This window comes from Maniola jurtina, chromosome 1 (assembly GCF_905333055.1).
Source record: "Maniola jurtina chromosome 1, ilManJurt1.1, whole genome shotgun sequence".
Lineage (NCBI taxonomy): Eukaryota > Metazoa > Arthropoda > Insecta > Lepidoptera > Nymphalidae > Maniola > Maniola jurtina.
This window is the reverse complement of record NC_060029.1, coordinates 16,350,438-16,369,345: the sequence shown is the minus strand read 5'-3', so window position 1 is coordinate 16,369,345 and position 18,908 is coordinate 16,350,438. Positions and strand designations below refer to the sequence as shown.

The 18,908-nt window shown below is 39.9% G+C and overlaps 2 protein-coding genes across 2 annotated transcripts; both read right to left on the bottom strand.

The window, feature by feature from the left end:
* Nucleotides 1-619: 619 nt before the first annotated feature.
* Nucleotides 620-6,054, bottom strand: LOC123864906 (sodium/potassium-transporting ATPase subunit beta-2-like). Its single transcript, XM_045905654.1, has 7 exons — nt 5,860-6,054; nt 4,762-4,867; nt 4,151-4,270; nt 3,324-3,496; nt 2,630-2,719; nt 1,936-2,119; nt 620-1,844 (listed from the first exon to the last, which is right to left on the bottom strand). Exons 2-7 carry the CDS (start codon nt 4,838-4,840, stop codon nt 1,741-1,743), a joined length of 750 nt encoding a protein of 249 aa, XP_045761610.1. The 5' UTR covers nt 4,841-4,867; nt 5,860-6,054; the 3' UTR covers nt 620-1,740.
* Nucleotides 6,055-8,844: 2,790 nt separating this feature from the next.
* On the bottom strand, nt 8,845-18,611 carry LOC123864788 (sodium/potassium-transporting ATPase subunit beta-2-like). The gene is made up of 7 exons (XM_045905469.1): nt 18,428-18,611; nt 12,153-12,293; nt 11,416-11,535; nt 10,921-11,114; nt 10,414-10,503; nt 9,573-9,756; nt 8,845-9,251 (listed from the first exon to the last, which is right to left on the bottom strand). The coding sequence occupies exons 1-7, from the start codon at nt 18,558-18,560 to the stop codon at nt 9,142-9,144; spliced, it is 972 nt and encodes a 323-aa protein (XP_045761425.1). The 5' UTR covers nt 18,561-18,611; the 3' UTR covers nt 8,845-9,141.
* Nucleotides 18,612-18,908: the final 297 nt, after the last annotated feature.

Here is an 18,908-nt window from a genome sequence, read left to right as displayed (position 1 = left end):
CTATTGTCGTACCCACTCCTGGCACAAACTTTACGCTTAATTGGAGGGGAAAGAAAAGTATTGGTCATGATTAACATGGCTAGTATTCTTTTAAAAAAAAAAATAGAATCCAAAGTTTTGCAATAACGTTCGGGAGGTTCTTAAGTTACTAACATGAGGTTTAACGGTGAAGAAAAACATCGTAAGGAAACCTGCATGCCTGAGAGTAGCTACCCTATGTGTTCTCAAAGGTGTGTTGTCTGCCAGTCCGCATTCGGCCAGCGTGGCAGACTATGGCCTAAAAACCCTTCTCATTTTGAGAGCAGACATTTTTATGTAAGTGCATGCCTACTTAGAATTTTTAGTTACTTCGTCAAAAGCTTATCTGTTTTGGCGTTATCTCTTAAACAGACTTTTGTATTAGGTACGTAGGTATAAATAACTTTATCATCTCTGCTTTCTTCCGATGCGGGGGTCAGAGGCCTTTTAAAATCTTATCATTATTGTCTTTTTAATGTAAGTAAGTAAGTATGCCTATTCGGTATGTGAATATTTAGCCAATGTAACTTTAAAATATATTTAAAATATCTCCGTCTATATTTTGGTGTAAAATGTATCGAAAAATGAAACACGGTCAAAATTAAATGGATTCAATTTATTAATCTAAACTTAAATACAACAATAATATAATTATTGTTGTTCTAAACTTAAATAAGTAAGTATAAAAGTAATATTATCGGTAACAGAGTTCAATTATTCAACTCTGGTACCGATAATAAGTTGGTAGGTAAACAAGGCTATCGATAATAATTCGTAGGTAGGAGTAGGTATACATATAAAGTCATTCGTTTTTTTTTCACAATTTAAGAGACAGGTAGTCTCGAGTATTTATAGATCCATGGTAGTCTCCTATTAAAAGTTGTTTATATTTAGGAGTAGGTAAAATGATTTAGATTAGGTTTGAGACACTTTATTTTCGATTGGTACACTCTCTATAAAGATACAAATTCGTGTCGCGACAGAGACCGGAGACAGAAATGCGAGACAGAGACACGCGACCACGACCATCACTTAGTTTTCAGTTAGCGGGCGAGACAAATGCCCTTACCACACAACTAGTTTTATGTTACACTGTGTTTAAGCCTATTGTTGTCATTTTTTAACCGACTTCCAAAAAAGGAGGAGGTTCTCAATTCGTCGGAATCTTTTTTTTATTTTAAAAGAGCGACTGTAACAGATTTGAACAGCTGAACCATCTTAGACTGCATTATCACTTACCATAGGTTGCAGTTAAGGGCTAACTTTTATCTGAATAAAAAGATTTGTTTGTCTAATATTAAATATCGTTTTGTAGTAACACCGGGAGTTTCTGTTATACTTGACACTATAGAAAGTCATAAGCCAGACATACAGCATCTCTGTCGCACTCGCCGACTAAACACTACAGAAATTCAATAAGCCAAGAGACGATCGCGGGTCTCTGTCTCCGGTCTCTGTCGCGGTGCCAACTTGTACCTTTAATTAGTTTGATGGGGTTGTTCACTTCATCGTAACATATAGACTCAATAGCGAATTGTGAAGGTAGAATTACAAGTTAATCATTTGTGTTACAAAACTGTTTCTTCAAAAAATAAGAATAAAATATTCATTTAGAGCACTACCTCCCGTAAAAAAATCTACAACCCGTATTTTTGATGCTGGTAGCCCGTAAATCAAGAAGTAGCAGGTAGCAACTCTATGTATATGGGTAGTTTTAATCTACTAGTCGATCATCAGCTCGAAGTGCACGGAGCCGCGCCGCCCGCTCCCCTCGCGGTCGATGTTCTTCGCCCACGCTGTGCACTTGATGTTGATGACAATTCCCACTGCAATGATAGCAATAATTTATTTACAAAAACGTTCGTGATCCAATGTACATCTGTATTCTCGCCAACAATGAGAACTATCAGAACTTACTCGTTGGCCTCAAAAATTGCACGGCGACGAGTGGGCTGAGGTAGCCCTCCTGGTTTTTGTAAGGGAAGAAGTAGGTCGGGAATCCACGAGTAGGGAGGTACTTAATGGGTCCAATGAATTCGACATCAGCTGGATTCTCGCCTTCGCAGGACACCCACACCGTGTTTGCATCTGTACTGCCAGACTGCGGAGGCAAATAAAGATTGTTATTTTGGTAAATCAGGAGTATGTTATGTGTAGACTTGCGCTGTCAGTGCTTGCGCTTGACTGCATTTATACCAACATAACAGTAGGAAATGATGCAGCCAGGTTTGCAAAAAGGAGGAAGTTCTTAATTCGCTGCAGTATATCTTCAAATTAGCTTATGAACGTCGTATATCGTTGTCGTGTGGACTATACAAACTCCTGTTTTATCCTATCTATTTAACTGTGCGTTGATCTAAGATCAGTCGGTCAGTCGATCAGCTTTTCCTTTTATATATAATAGACATATTCATATAATATTAGATATATTATGTAAGTATCTAACGCAGAACACTTCTATTTTTTTTTTTCACTGGCAGTAAGCGAAACCGTGGCGTAGCGGTCAGAGCGTCGGGTGCGAACCCAGAAGATGCAGGTTCAAATCCTGCCGGTTCCGCAATTTTTGATTCGTATTTAAAAAATATTTAGAAATTTCCTTGGAAATACTTACAACATTGTCAATGTGCTGTTGCAGACCATCTGGCATCTCTGATGGCATGTCATCCGTGGTGTTGTATGGATTTGGTATCCAGTTCAAGAGCTACAAATTACATGTAATCATTTATTATTTTGACATCTTTATCGTTACTGTATTTGGAAGTACGAAAAGATAAAATAGATGAACTAAAATCTTGTCAAACATGTAAAAAATGTCTCTGATTTTTAGGGTTCCATGTCAAGATGGTCAGAAACCGTGGTCAAGTGCGTGTTAGGCTCACACGCGAATTGTTCCGTACCATCGTACAAGGAATAACACTTTTTAACTTTATTTTAATTTACATGGTGATCATTTTGAGATTTTTATTATTTTTGTCATAATAAAATAAACTACACACTGACAACTTTACCTTTTACGGTTCATAAGAAACAGTCAAACAGACAGACGGAAGCTTAGTAGTAGAGTTCCGCTGGGACTATCCACTAAACAGTCAAATAAATAAAATATGCTTTCTTACATCCTTCCTACATGTTTAGCAGTGGGAGGGCAGGTGGTGCATATCTCATGCTGCACTTTGCACCATACATATTTGTCTGTTTCAGTGGATTATAGCAAATTAAGCTGTTGGTTCCTTGTATATCATGGACTTCCGCAAAGTATCACTTGCTTCAACAATACAAATAAATAAAAGATCAAACTTCTCTACTTTGTCCAGTTTGAGGAATACACATGGCTGCGTCCTGCGGTAGGTGTCGTAGTTATACTTGTTCTCAGAGATGCATGGCTCGAAAGCGCGCAGATCTACATCACAGAAGAGATTTTCACGCACCGGCGCGTCGGCTGAGCAGGCCATGATGTTCTCCGCGCCTTTTTTGTATGCTGAAACAGGTCATTGTGGAAGCAATTATTATGAAATTTATTTTTTTGTCAAATCATTTAGTCAAATTGGGTACCATTGGAGGTACACTTTTTGACTATTTGTTGTGGAATTTGCGGGATATGGCTGTAATGGTGATAATTAATTACGTTAATTACGATTCGTTGTTTTAAAAGGAACCCTAAAAACTAACATCCCACGAATAAGTTGCCTAATGAAATTGGTTCAACTAAATCTTGTTTTAATATCACCAACCATTAGTGAATTCAATACCAATCGGGATCAGGGAAGCAACGAAAAAAGAAGCGAAGCGCAAAAAGAAACAGTAAGATTGGTAAAGGAATTAGGTGAAAGTTCGGAGGCCGAGCTTTAAAGAGTGAAGTTTACAATTTTTTTTTTAAGTACGGGGACTTTAAAATATAGATCTTCCGGTACGCGATCGCGACGCGCGACGGCGATGGAGTCGCTCGATGAACTGCTCTGTATGGCGTGTAGTGGTCGCTTTCCGTAGAGTCCGTAGCTACATTTCTATACAAAGCAGTGCGCAAGTGTCGTTTCCCAAGTGTCGCATGTCGTGGTCTCGCGTCACTGTCGCTTAGTTCAAAGTCTAGCTTGACTGCATTATTGACTTGACTTTTTAAATGTAAGGAACTTACGTGCGAAGAATTCATCGATCTTGGAGGTCCATTTGAGCACGGAGGCGTCGTCACGGGACTTGTAATAGATGAGAGTGTTGTCCGCGTCGCTGGGGTCTGGCCGCGGTACGAAGTCAAGACCTGAACAATGCGAAAATAATTCTATAGTGTTAACTTTTGACAGCTCTGATCACTTGCACTTGGCACCCAGATAGCATTGCATCCTGAGAATGGGCATAGAGAACTTTTTATTTAATTAAATAATCCATACTACTTTACTATTATAAATGCGAAAGTGTGTCTGTCTGTCTGTCTGCTACCTTTTCACGTCCCAATAGTTTAACCGATTCTGACGAAATTTGGTACACGGTTAGCTTATATCCCGGGGATGGACATAGGCTATTTTTTATCCCGGAAAATCAAACAGTTCCCACGGGATCTTTAAAAACCTAAATCCACGCGAACGAAGTCACGGGCATTCTCTAGTACCAAAATAATACTTGCTTTTTCTGACCGATCCTTATAATATCAACAGATTAGGTACAGATAGATTGATTTATTGATACTGACCGTAGAAGAGATTCGGTTGCTATCTATGGATTACAGAAAATGCGGTGCTATTAATAGTTTACCAGGGCTAGTGTCGACAGCCTTCGCATCTATCTGCCACCTGGAGACGGCCAGCATCACGAGGAATCCCACCAAAATCATCTCGACAAACAGGCAGGAGGATTATGGCTGTGAAAACAGAGGTTTAACTTTTTAATATATAGGTACTAGCTTTTGCCCGCGACTTCGTCCGTGTAACATAACTTCATAACTTAAGGTAAACGGGAATAATGTAACTATCTATTAGTGAAAGAATTTCCACAATCAGATCATTAGTTCCAGAGATTACTCCCTGCAACTAGACCTACAAATTGACAAATCTCTTTGTAATATTATTGTGGATTATTTTTAGTCTGTCATATTATTAAAAATGTCTTGGTTTTTAGTTGCGTAAGGTGAGTTTACACGGCCGGCGCACGCGGCGCCGCACACCATACAAAATATATAATCCTACTCTATGATCCACATGCTCTACCAAGCTGCATTGTAATATACACGTAACTCACTTTTGTCCACTTTACAGGACAGCCCGTTATATGTAGTTATGAACTCAAGTTGAGTATTGAACTAAGTACCTAGATTGGCTCACGTTTGAATACTACCCAATCAAACTCAATGAAATTTTGTAGACATGTTCTATAAACTAAGTAGGTAATATCTGTACCTATGTTGTTTGCCAGATTTTCGTTAAAATACTTAGCTTCAAAGTTATACGGCCTCAATGATTTATAAAAAATCTTTTAACTCATGTGCTTAACTCTAAGCTAGATATTTTTTTTTAAAATTATGACAGGCCACAGACACACATTAGTTTGTAAAACGTGTCTACAAAATTCTGAACTTGAATTGCCATCTCAAAATTACCAATTACTGAGATACTTCTATTCTTCCTTGCGTGCCCGTAATAATTGTACTTATGCGGAACCGGTTTCTAGAATCCGGAGTCTCCGAGGTCGGAAACCCCCCGCGCCTCTCTCCCATGGCTTGTCCTATCAAATATTTCATTCAATAACCAATGCTTTTATTCTGGCAACGAACTGGTAAGACGTTACAGATCTTCATACATTATTTTTTTTCACAACAGGTATGTTATGATAGGTAGTAAATTATAGAGTACTCACAACAGTTTCTAGTTCCGTACGACTATATGAGGACGCCGGCACTCGACGAACCGAACTTTATCACTGACAGCCAAAATAAAAGTGACCCGCCCGGCTATGGGTAGACTACAGGCTTAATGACGTAATGGGTCTGATGCGTCAATTTAGGAATTTGCAACAACTTCATCAGTAGAATTAGGATTGCAAACAGATAAACGTGATCATTCTATAGAACTGAAATTTAATGAAACTTTATCACATGGCTTATCAACACGAGATCGCAGTCAACTTGCAACGATGGGACGGGACGGCACGGAACGGGATGGGACAGGAAGGGATAGGACGGGACGAGACGTCTGTACCCGTTACGTTTTCACAGATATCCACTGAACGAATTTAAATGAAATTTAGCACAGCGGATTGCATACTGGATACTTTATAGCCCGGAAAATCAAAGGGTTCACAAGAGATTTTTAAAAACTTAAGTGGTTAAACTAACGCAGGTAGGATTTCAGGTAATCTGTAACATTATGTGAAAGGGACAAATGAAACACCAATAAAAAGCTAAATTGGAACCAACTATTGCATATTTATTGACTCTCCGTCCAGAAAAAACATTACAATAAATAATTAATAATAAATATTCAATAATTTAAAGTTAATTACATAATTAGATTTATTTATTTAGTAAGCGTGTGAACGAAAATTTCAACTCAGTGGCGCCCTCGGGCTATTCTAAAACGAATATAAATTAACCGCCGACTAGGTAAGTGGCTATTGCTAACGATTAGGCCCTTCATACATCACGACACGATAACCGCAAGAGACGATACCTCAGTCGCACGCCGATAGAATACAATGTTTGCTACTAGAGATTCATATATTATGCTACTAAAAATAAACAATTATTGTATTTCTTGAACAGCTGTTCCGCCGACATTTGGCTGAGATTCGTAGGATATGCGATGCGCTGGTGACCGACACGGCGGGTAGATATTGCTCATGAAGAAGAAGTTAAATAAAAGAAGAAGAAGAAGAATTAGTAAGGTATAGATTCATGGTATAGTTAGACTAGTAGCACACGCGTAGGATACCGTAGCAAAGTGTGCGAATCACCATACAAATGTACCTAAGTGAGATACTCCCAGGCGACTCATCTTCGAGACTCGCATAGAATAATAGTCGTCTATAAGTATCGTAATGTAAGAAGGGCCTCATGCCCCGTCCGTTACTATACCCCATCCAAATACAAACACATTGACACCTGCCGCTAACTTCACTCACAAAAAATATAATAACGGTGGTAACTTAACGAAGTTGTGAAGTTAGCGGAAGGCGCGAAAACGCACAGTTAGTATTTGAATATAGTAAGTTTTTAGTATTACTTTCTATTTGACAGATTAGTTATAGTGATGTCCTTCACATCATACCGTTTTTATCAATATCGATACTTATCATAACATTCGCTTGTCGAATCGAATTTCAATGAACTATCCGTGTAACAAATTAGTTATAGTGACGTCCTTACTCTTTACCAACATACCGATTAAATCGATTTTCAAATTTACTTTCCGTGTGATATCATTACCAGATGGTAGTTCTGGTAAGGATCTCCAATCCAATCTATCAGCCTGTATACGTCCACTGCTGGACATAGGCCTTTTCAACAGCACGCCATCAAGCAAAGTGATCTTCCTCATCCACCCGCTTCTTGCCATCTTATTCTAGTCATCAGTTCAGCAGATTGGAGATCGTCCTGCACTGCACTTACCAGTACGTGATCTCCTCTCCAGAACACATCTGCCCCATCGACCATCAGTTCTGCACTAGACATGACCTACCCACTGCCACTTCAGCTTGCAAGCATTTGAGTTACGTCAGACACTTTTATTCTTCTACTAATTTCCTCATTCCGATCTACCATCGATCAATCGATATCGATAATACTATATAATTTTTATTTTAAATGGATGCAGCGAAAAATTTTTGACAAATGTCTAATAGAAAATAATACAAAGGATGGAGATTTGGCGCTTGGCAGCCGGCGCCTGGCGTGGTGTCTGTGTGGTGAACTTGGCAACCAATTGGCGGGCAGTCGGACAACTTGGCGGCCAACCACGGCTGACTTAGCTAGTGTAACTATAATAGTTGGCAGTGGAGGTCTAAAACTTGGCCAAGTGTATCACCAAGTTGGCTCAGTAGCAAAATAATGTGGCCAACACGGATAGCTTTTGTAACCGTGACAGTTTTGTCCTTCCTGTACGGGCCACACTAACTTTTACACCATTATTTGTACTTGTCAATAATTATTAATTGTCGAAATTTCAAAGCCGGTATAAACGCGCTAACTTTTAAAGTATAAAGTTAGCGTGCCCCGTAAGACTAGACTTTTTATCACTAAGTACATCTAACACATAGAGTTGACTATCGAATCTCAAAAACTTCGAATTACCTAATCGCTAGTATGTACCTGAACTTTAACATTATTATATTTGTAATTATAAACAACTAAATGAACGATTTAAATTGTACGCGCTTACTCTAATACTTATTTAGTTACGATGGTACACACATTTTAGCGCGGTAATACGACTTTCTAATGTATGTATAGTTCTGAGCTCAGCGTTTTTGGCCATAGGATAATAATATATCCACGATAGGCCAGCAGTATAATGTACATTCTTCTGCATCCTAGTCTGTTCTGTAACCAAACCAGGGATTATTTCTTCTTCATTCAAGAACCCGTATGTAACAAGGATCTGTCATGCCTATATTTACCTTTCTTCTTCTTCTACTTCTATCCTGGCTTTCTTTTGCACATTTAGACGAAGCTATCTGCTGTACATGAGACCACTAGTACTGACTCCAGCCAGCTGAGCTAATTCCAGAATCCAAGCAGACTACCCAGCTCAGCGAGGACTTCAGGAAGTGTTGCTGGAGACCCAATGTACGCTTCGTGTTGGGCATATATACCCCTGTACGTATTCCGGCATCTTGTCACTCTCCATGTGTAACCATTTTTCTCCCGGTCACGTTCATACGTTCTTCGCATACTGTTGGTATCGAAACAGAGGCTGGGTTCTCAATATTTTACTTAATATTTATTCGACAGCTTTATAACCTTTTACTGCGTTCTATCCTTCTACCACTATACGCTACACTCAGAACGATTAATTTAACCTTTAACCTTTAAAGAAACGGCTTACAAAAGTCATCCGTACACCCTAAATACTAAGCGTCTGATAGTTTGGCCAAGCAACACAAGTGTCAAATATTCGCCGCCAAGTTGTTGGCCAAAGGTGTTTAACCACGGTCCACCATCAGCTCGAAGTGCACGGAGCCGCGCCGCTCGTACCGGTCGTAGAAGATGTTCTTCGCCCACGCTTTGCACTCGATATTGATGAGGACGCCCGCTGCAATGAGAAAAAGAGTTTAATTAGTAATGATTAAATATCCTTTATTCAGCTAAAAACAAATAATATAATATTAAAAAATACAAACAGAGTGTAATTTAGTCCCCGGTTATCTTGCCAATGGACGCCGCTCTGTCGCCAAAAAAAAAACTCGACTTTGCCATAAAGATTGCGATTCTTGTTTTTAAAAAATTTCAAGTAAGTATAGCATACACCTTATTTTGGTTGGTCTTGCGCCTGGATGGCTATTCTACTTTAAGATTGACAACTTTAGCTGAAAGGCGGTCAGGAGAACACAATATAGAAAAATAACAAACTTACTCCTTGGTTTTTCAAAGAGGACAGCGACGAGCGGGCTGAGGTAGCCCTCCTTGTTGGTGAAGGGGTAGTAGTATGCCGGGAAGCCGCGGCGAGGGATATACTGTACGGGGCCGATGTTCTCTACGTCAGCTGGATTCTCACCCTCGCAGGACACCCACACTGTGTTAGCTTCTTTCTTACCGGACTGTAAAACAAATGGATCTAGATTATCTACTGTTTAGCTTGCATACTCCTGAATCAAGATTAAAGTCGACAACAAAGTCAAAAAATCGCTAAGCAATAATGTAAGCGAGATACCGTGAACGTTGGCTCGACTTATGTGGTCGACATCGTTATGGTCGACATAATTAAACATTTACTGTAATTGTTATTGTTATAAATTATGTTAAAATATTGGAATGCATGAAATAAATGACTAAATGACATCGAATCTACTCGCCCGAAACGTTTTTGCTTAACGTTTCTCAAGCGCGCTCCAACCTATGCTTTTTATCATGATTGTCGTCAATTATAAGCCTATCCCGCAATAAAAAAATGTCATTAGCCAGATTGAAATAAACGAGTCTGTGGTGCGTTCAACGTGTGGTACGACCAGTAAAAGCGCGTCTAGGGTCTGGTGATACCCGAGCCACTCAGAACACAATGCTTGTGTGTACAAAGATGTGATTGAGATAAACGTGGCCCCACCTCGCTTTGCGCTCACTTAAATGGGCCACTCAGGCCTTACACTCAAGATTTTAATATAACTTATACTAAAATATTACCAGTGGTTTTTTTCCTAGCCTTTATTTGCAGATTTTGTGCTTAAATGGTAGCAATACCAATTTTAGTTTATACTTACTACCAACTTAATGTGCTGTTTCAGGTCCTCTGGCATATTGGTTGGCAAATCTTCTGTGTTATTGTACGGCTTGGGTACCCAGTTGAAGATCTGAAAGAGTAAAATTTTACTGTTATTGTTCTCTACTTTTTAAATTGAATATTCACAAATGTTACGATCTCATTTTCACCATCTTCATCATAACAATCGATATTGTGATGATGATTGTCGCTTTTTCCGTAATCGACCTGCAGGGTGTCCAGCAGTTGTACCAGATCTTTTTTTCACGCACATGCAACAGCTCCCTACACTCTAATGGGAACACCGCTGAAGGAAGCTGGTTGCATGTGTTTCCACATGGGGTTATTCAAGGGATGGATCAACAAATTCCTGAAAGGCCAGCAACGCATTGGCGGTTCCTCTGGTGCTACAAATGTTCATGGGCAGCTGTGCTCGTAGGCTTACTACTTTTATATAAAAGGAAAGGGTGATTAATTGGTACATGGTTATTATGCTTCTGCTACTTACCTTGTTCAGTTTGAGGAACACACACGGCCCAGCCTCTTCGTAGTTGTACTGGTTGGCGGGGGTGCATGGATGGAACTCGTCGATTGGTACGTCACACACTTGCTTCTCTCCTAAGTTTGCTGAAGTCGTGGAACAGGGCACTCTGTTCTCTGCACCGGGAGCCTCTCCACTCCCGCTGCCCTTCTTGTGGTATTCTGAAACAGGTTAAAAATTTAGTAAGTTATCATTTCTTAAAAGCTATACGGTGGCCAGTCTCAGGGTTTGAAATACCCCTACGAGATTATTATTTACTAACAGTCCAGCTACCTTTAGAACAAGAATGTGAAAAAATGTTTATTTAGATTCCTGCTTAGTTATTTATTTTGTGTAAGGTCTAACATGTAAATTATTCAATTCACATTAATTATTGCATTAAAAAGTTTAAAATTAGAGGTTATGCTTGTGCATACAAGGTGTAAATTAAGGAAAAAGTGGCAATTATAATATAATGCTTACGTGATAAGAATTCATCGATGACTGTGGCCCACTTGAGCACGGAGCCTTTGTCGTTGGCCCTGTAATAAATGAGAGTACTCTCCACTTTGTCGGAGTCCGGCATCGGTCGGAATCCGAGACCTGTAGAAGATAAACCAAATCTTAACGCAGTTAATATTAGGTATCGATCATAATATCAATAAACGGATCAATTTAATCCACAAAGCACTGAAATCGAATCAAAAAGCGAATCTTCTCGGCAAGCATACTCCAACCTAGACCTCACTATTGCTTTCCATCAGGCATGGTTGTAGGCGCAAGTTTATCTTGTAATTTAAAAAAATACTTTTTATTTGTATCCTACACTAAGTATCAAAATCACAATGGTCTACTTTTAACTTGTATCGATAAAATTAAATCATTATGATGTTGGAACATCACTAAACCGATTTGATAATCTGTCAAACATAAAAATATATTTGGATCGAGTAGGTATTATTAAAGTTACGTTTTGATAGCTTCCTAAGTACTTCTGTACTTCGTAGACTACGATTTTTGTTTGAAATAATCCTTCAATGGGTAAGCCTAGGTACTAATTTAGTTCGAAGTAAATACCGCCGAGTTTCTTGCTGGTTCTTCTCGGTAGGAAAGGCATTCCGAACCAGTGGGAGGTACTTGAAGTCCAGCGTCTGGTAGAGGATCATCAATGTCGCGGCGAAGAGCTACACCAGCATCAGGTAAAATAATTGGATCATAACCTGGATTACTGCCGATGAGGGACGCATCCAGCTGCCACTTGGGCATCTTGGAGTCCAGCGTCTGGTAGAAGATCGTCAGCATCGCGGCGAAGAACCCCACCAGAATCAGGTAGAAGATCAGGTAGAACAACAGGATCTTGGCTGCGAACAAACAGATATTGGTTCATAACCGGTACATCAAGCGGTTAAAATAGGGTTACCGTTCATCATCTCAATTCTCAACCCATCAATGGCCCACTACTAAGCACTGGTCTCTCAGAATGAAAATCATCTAGGCCACAAGCTGTTTCCCATTTGATTCATGAACAGTGACCCGAATGAGTTGTGTGTAGGATCAATAGAGTAAGTACGAAATAATTGTTGCGGATATCGGCAATTGATCGATGGAGCGTTGACCGCGTTAGCGCTACCTGTCTCTTTGAAAATAAAAGTAGGTAAATATACCTACTTGACTTTGCAGTAGATTGCATGACAATGTCTTCGAACAGTGCGTGCTATGCCGGCTGACTACCATCATCAGCGAAACGTGCCACCCGTGTGTCAAATGACGCCTATGTCAATGACACCGGTGTCAAATGACGCCCGTAGATATCTACTCATGTGCCCGTAGGTAGGTATACCGAATCAATACTAATACCACTACTATGAGTACTACACTCGCCGCCTTCATCTACCTAACCTCGGTGCAAACGGACGTGCCTATCTTCAATTTTATTATGTACAATTTCATGTTAACGAATAGAGATCAACGAGAGAGAATAGAGACACTGGTAGAGATCTCTTATATGTATAGTAAGTATAAGTGCTTCCCTGTCCACTTTTTCTGTCTTTTTGTCTCTATTGTTGCAACTTTTTGGTTCAAATAAATAAAACAAACTTATGAGCATCTAATTTTAATCTATGTACGTGTAACATGATTCAACTGACCTAGATTGTTTTCTACCCATGTAGGTTGAAGATTAAATCTATCCATCTTTGTGCCTTCCGGTCGATACGTTTACACGACTTCACAATATTATTTTCTTCGAGTTATGCCGGTAATAGCATTACCTACATACAAGCTTGAAGTAATTTTTTATACTTACTTGGTTTCAGCAAACGCAGAATAATTAGCTCTCTTTTGAGGTGTATAGATACGTTATTATTTGATTGTTGTGTTATATTATCGTACCCTGCCCATTACCACGTCAGCTTCGCAACTGCTATGCCTGTGTCTGTTACTCTGGTTTTGTCTCTTCCCATGTGTGATTTGATGACATAGAGAAACTCCAAGCAAAGCTCTCTTCATCACCAGATGAGTGACTCCAGGAGCTTTATTTAGGAGCACTGAGATGTAACATTTCAAAGTAGGGTGAGCAATATTTATATATTATATTACATTATATTTCCGTAGTTTGAAGGCAACTTAAGGCTTTTTAGGGAAATATCAAAAAGAGCTGGCAACTACCTCGGACAAAGAATTAGTCTAGCCATTCAAAGGGGGAACGCTGTCACGCAAAAGTGAACCTTATTGTAGTGATCACCCAATAAAATAATGATTATTATCGATTTATTTAAGGCACCTGCAAAGACTTTATAAATAGCACCCTTTGAGCAGTTTTCAGTAGCACTCTAATGGTCTACAGCGATAATAGGACACTGGCCAGTTGACACACGCGCTCTAATTACACCGATACTAATTAAGGCGGCCGAACTAGGCCGGCTATATCTGTTACATCCATTTATGGATTTTCAGCGACTTCACCAGTAGAAGAATCCTTAACATTTGATATGTAATTTTCGAACTATATGCCCTGCCCATTGCCACTTCAGCTTCGTAACCCGTTTAGTTATGTCGGTTACTCTGAGTCTCCTCTCCTACGGATCTCTTCATTTCTGATTTGATAACGTAGAGAAACTCCAACTCTCCCCATCGACATCGCCCGCTTAGTGGCTCTGAGCTTTTTATAAGACCCATATTCTTTCTTAAATATGCTTATTTATACCTATCAGTACCACTGAGTAGAAAATTTTACTATTATAACATGATCTTTTTTCGCAATCCTATAAATATTTCTTTGGATACATAAAATCTAAATGCCAAGTTATTTACTTATCATTATAGTTTTGTTTACTGAAAGGTCATTAGGTGAATCAGTTGGTATTCCCGCACATAATCGTGAGTATATGTATGTACCACGCATGCGTGGAGGAGGCCACACCGCGCATTCTCCATGACCTGCACAATACCTACCTGCATAAATCATGCAGCATGCCACTAACGCGAAATGCATCGATTTGCTTCCGCTAACGTCACACGCCGTCGTAAGAATAGAATGTTTACTTAGCGGCTTCTAGATAAAACCACGCAGGTCTTCCAGATCTATTTCAGAGCGAATCATATTATGAAAACTCGTCGGGTTACCCAATTATTGGCAAACATAATACACTAATAATTTTCCGAGATGAAAAGTTGACTGTGCCTATTTCCGGGGCACAAGCTACCTCTTCGCCCATGTAAATCGGTTAAACTGATAGGCCTTTGAGAATCCCGTGGGAAGGCTTTGATTTTCCGAGTAGCCATGTCCGTCCACGGGATGTAAGCTAACTCTGTACTCATCAAAATCGTTAAAACTGTTGACCCGGCAAAATATAGCAGACATACAAACAGACCGACAGACAGACGTACTTTCACATCACACTAATATTATAAAGGCGAAAGTTTGTATGTGTGTGTGTGTGTGTGTGTGTGTGTGTGTGTGTATGTTTGTTTCTCCTTCACGCAAAAACTACTGGATGGATTTGGCTGAAATTTGGAATGGAGATAGATAATATCCTGGATTAGCACATAGGCTACTTTTTATCCCGTAAAATCAAAGTGTTCCCACGGGATTTCAAAAAACCCAAATCCACGCGGACGAAGTCGCGGGCATTGGCTAGTTTATAATATTAGTATGGATAGTGCTAAATGCCAACATTAAATGCCCCAAGGAGCATGTTATCAGTTTATCACTTGATGATATTAGCAGTGTTCACGACACGCCACGAGGCGCCGGCGTCCTTGGATCGATTTGCCGAAGGACGAGGCGCGCGCAGCCGGCCTGGCGCCTCACACTGCTGCCCCACATCCCTAACATTCAGGGTTGTCAAATATCTAGCAGGCTTCAACCGAATGAGGCCCGTACTCCACCTAAACGGAGTGAAGAGATGTAGGTATTCAGTCGACCAATCAGATTATATTATTGTGACGTAAAAGATATCACACATCCACTCCGCTTAGGTGAAAACCGGACCTGACTTTGATGAATGTGCTCACATTGATTAGCATGCCAGTTTTGTTTCGACAGGAATCACTGCCCATATTATTACGAATACGAAAGTGAGTTGTTTGTTACTTTGATCATTTGTCCTTTAATCATGCTTCAATGGAGTAACAGACAGGTGTATTTTAAAGCCTATAAAAACCTATTCTTTCTAAAATTCCATTCTAAATTAAAGTGTGAACCTTTTAAACCTGTGGTTTGATTGCCGCTTTTAGAAATAATCAAAGCACAGGTTGACAGCCCTAGCTTTCATTAATTGTAACAAATCAATCTAAAGTGTACTAATAGTAGCCACCATGTAACCACAGATTGCATACACGTATAATTGTTTAGCTACTAATTCGCGTGCAAACATTTGTTTAGCCATGCTACTATTACGTAACTATGTACTAATAGATATGTATACCTACGTCAGTTTAACTGGATGAGTTTCAAATGAATACTTAATCAAAATGCATGAATAACTAGGGTAATATACACTAACATAGGCTTACTACTTATACAATTTTGCAGAGAATAAGAATCTTTTTTTATAGCTACACACTTGACCATGGTCACACCTGATGGGAAGTGATGTTTGGCCTAAAATGGGACGCATTTGTCTAGAAGGAACTTTTATTCATTCTTGTTTTTAAGATACCCGGATTATACCCGTTTGGAACCCTCGTGGCTTAAGTTTTAAGTTAACGTAAATTATAACCACTATAATCATCTGCTTAACTACAACTGACTATCAAAAAGTGTAAATATTACTTACATATTTTGAATAAATGGTTTGAATTTTGAATAATTTAGAAGCAAACACTGATCTCAAGTGAAGATACTTTAAACCCTAGCCATACCTATAAGGGATGATGACGCAAAGCGTTTCATGCATGTAGAGAGAATGTCGACGACAAAGGGGTGGAAACTCGCCCGGCGTCTTGTGGTACGATGGTAAAACTGAAGAGGGGGCAAGATCGGCAGTTGTAAGAGCCTGCAAGAGACCTATGTCCAGCAGTGGACGATGACGATATGGTGTTCATTTCATTCCATTCCATCAGCCTGTATGAGTCCATTGCTGGACATAGGCCTTTCCAAGAGCGCACCACTAAACACGATGCTCCCCTTCCTCATCCACGTGTTTCTCACCGCTTTCTTCAGGTCTTCGGACCAACGGGTTGGAGGTCGTCCTACACTGCGCTTACAGGTATGTGGTCTCCCGTCTGCCCGGCCGTCGGTTCTACGACAGACATAATTAACCTACCCATTGCTTCTTCAGCTTTGTCGGGATGTGATCTAACTTGCTCCAATTTTCTTTGACAAAACAACAGACCTTTGACCTATGACCTACAATGGAACAGTAGTTAAGCTGATACTTCCGATTGTCACGAATAGACAATTTTCTTATACCTATGATTGGTGGACTTTATTATTATTGCGCACGCAAGAAGTCGCATAAATATAATCTGTGGCTACAATAATGCTATTTGGACATAAAAAAGTGGAAGAGGCATTCCATACAAAAAGACAGTTATTTTTGTGCCGATTCTAAACGCCCGTAGAGCGTACCCACCGGGAATTAGAATTGACACTTGGTGTCAAATAGTCTTCGTGTTGACACTATTTACACCGCAAGTTTATGTTGACAGATGAGTGAAGTTCTAAGTACGGTCACAATTACATGACGCTCACTGCTGCTTTCAGTGACAAAATGGCGAAAATCAAGTTGCTTCAAAAACAGGTCCGCAATCGCAGATCCAGCGTGCCTACTTGTATTAGTAGAGGTCAGTGTATTTGGAGTATCAATAAGTAGTTTGACGAGTGTACTCATAATTACGAAACGAGAATATGTAGGTAATAATTAGCACCTATTTGCTAAATCGTGTAACGAACACAATATTATCTACAAAGGACACTACTTACAGAAAACATTTCATAACATGAAAATTGTTGAAAGAATTTTTCAGCTTTTTGTATAACTTTACTCAAGTATATTTTAGGTACCTGTACATTTGAAGGAAATTCCGAAATAATTCGTATATCAAAAATCGCGGAACCGGCAGGGATTTTTGTATCCCTCTATCGCGGTCTTGGAGTACCTTTAGCCGTTTATATTATTGTCCCTGTGTTAGGAATGCGGGTTCCATTCTTGCCGGTGCCGTGATTTTGGAAATGTACCTATTAAAAATATTTTTTCAGCTTATTTATGCAAAATACCTCAATTGCCTAAGAATTCAGGTCAATATCTTTGAAAGAGCGTTACGTATATTGAAATAACATTCAAATACGAAACATTTAGTAAAAAGTAAAAACTCAAGAAGATTTTCAGCGGAAAAGAAAATCTTTCACGTGGTTTCAGTCATCGATTTTCCCTCCAAAATTATCTTGCCTCTCTTCAGTCACTGAAACTGACTTGAGCGTATTGAGAGATGAAACAAAAGCTAGTGTCGTTCTTACTCGTGTATTGAAAGGGATGTATTGATTTTCAACAAATTTTCAGAGATTTTCCGTACTAGATTCATCCGCGTGAAATTCGGGTCAAGTTGAATCTTCTATTGAATCAATTATGATTATAGGTAGGTACTGTATAAACTCGTACTAGGTATTTGATTTTAAGTCAACTGTGAAAGTTTCATGCCAAACAGCCTAGACCTATTCGGGACCACAAATCGATAAGCAGATATACACATTATTAAAATTTCTTATTAATAATTATGATGAGACCAGAATTAATTATTTAGTACAGATTTAGGTATCGGGTTTACAGCCAAATGTCTAGAGTTCTGAGTTCTGCGTTCACTGTAATCATGGCGATGGTATGACAGCTCAAAAGATAGCATACAAAGTTGACCGCGACGGTCGATGAACTAACATACATAATCGTCTTTGATTGAACAGTAAGTAGGTACTTAGATAGGTGGAACTCTGAACGCAAGACCGCTAGCAGTGAAATCAAAGCCAAAGCAAAGTTTTTGACAGAATCTGACTTACCCCAGCTGGATCCCGTGCGGCCGAGGAACTGCCCCGTCTCGGAGTTCCACAGGAAGACCCTGAAGCCCTCCCATTTCCCCAGCTCCGGTGGAGGGGCATAGTACTGCTCAGCAACTTTGCTCTTGTCTGCCATGGTCGAACGCCTCGCCGGACTGCGGTGCGGGATCGATTGCCGAGGTTCGCCCTGACGCCTCGCCCCCGCGCCCCGCATCGCACACCCCTGCAACCCCCATTCGCCCCTTACGTAATCGTTACGTAAGGCGGCGCGCGCATCTTCGGACCTACATACTGCCGCCCGATAGAAAGCAGCTAAGTACAAAAAGCTTGCTTCCGGATACAACCAAATATAATTTTAGGCATCATCATGATCAACCCATTTCCGCCCAACTACTGAGTACGGGTCTCCTCTCAGAATGAGAAGGATTTAGGCCATAGTCTGCCACGCTGGCCCAATGCGGATTGGCAGACTTCACACACCAGG

Bases quoted from the DNA above. Each gene is read 5' to 3' on its own strand.
- LOC123864906 (XM_045905654.1), bottom strand. From the start codon at position 4,840: ATGATTTTGGTGGGATTCCTCGTGATGCTGGCCGTCTCCAGGTGGCAG. The intron at 2,720-3,323 runs GTAGAGAAGTTT...TGTAATTTGTAG, and splicing joins TATTCCTCAAACTGGACAAA to CTCTTGAACTGGATACCAAA. The intron at 1,845-1,935 runs GTAAGTTCTGAT...CTATCATTGCAG, and splicing joins GCAATTTTTGAGGCCAACGA to TGGGAATTGTCATCAACATC.
- LOC123864788 (XM_045905469.1), bottom strand. From the start codon at position 18,560: ATGGCAGACAAGAGCAAAGTTGCTGAGCAGTACTATGCCCCTCCACCG. The intron at 11,536-12,152 runs GTTATGATCCAA...TATCTTCTACAG, and splicing joins CCTCATCGGCAGTAATCCAG to GTCTCGGATTCCGACCGATG. The intron at 10,504-10,920 runs GTAAGTAGCAGA...TTACTCTTTCAG, and splicing joins TGTTCCTCAAACTGAACAAG to ATCTTCAACTGGGTACCCAA.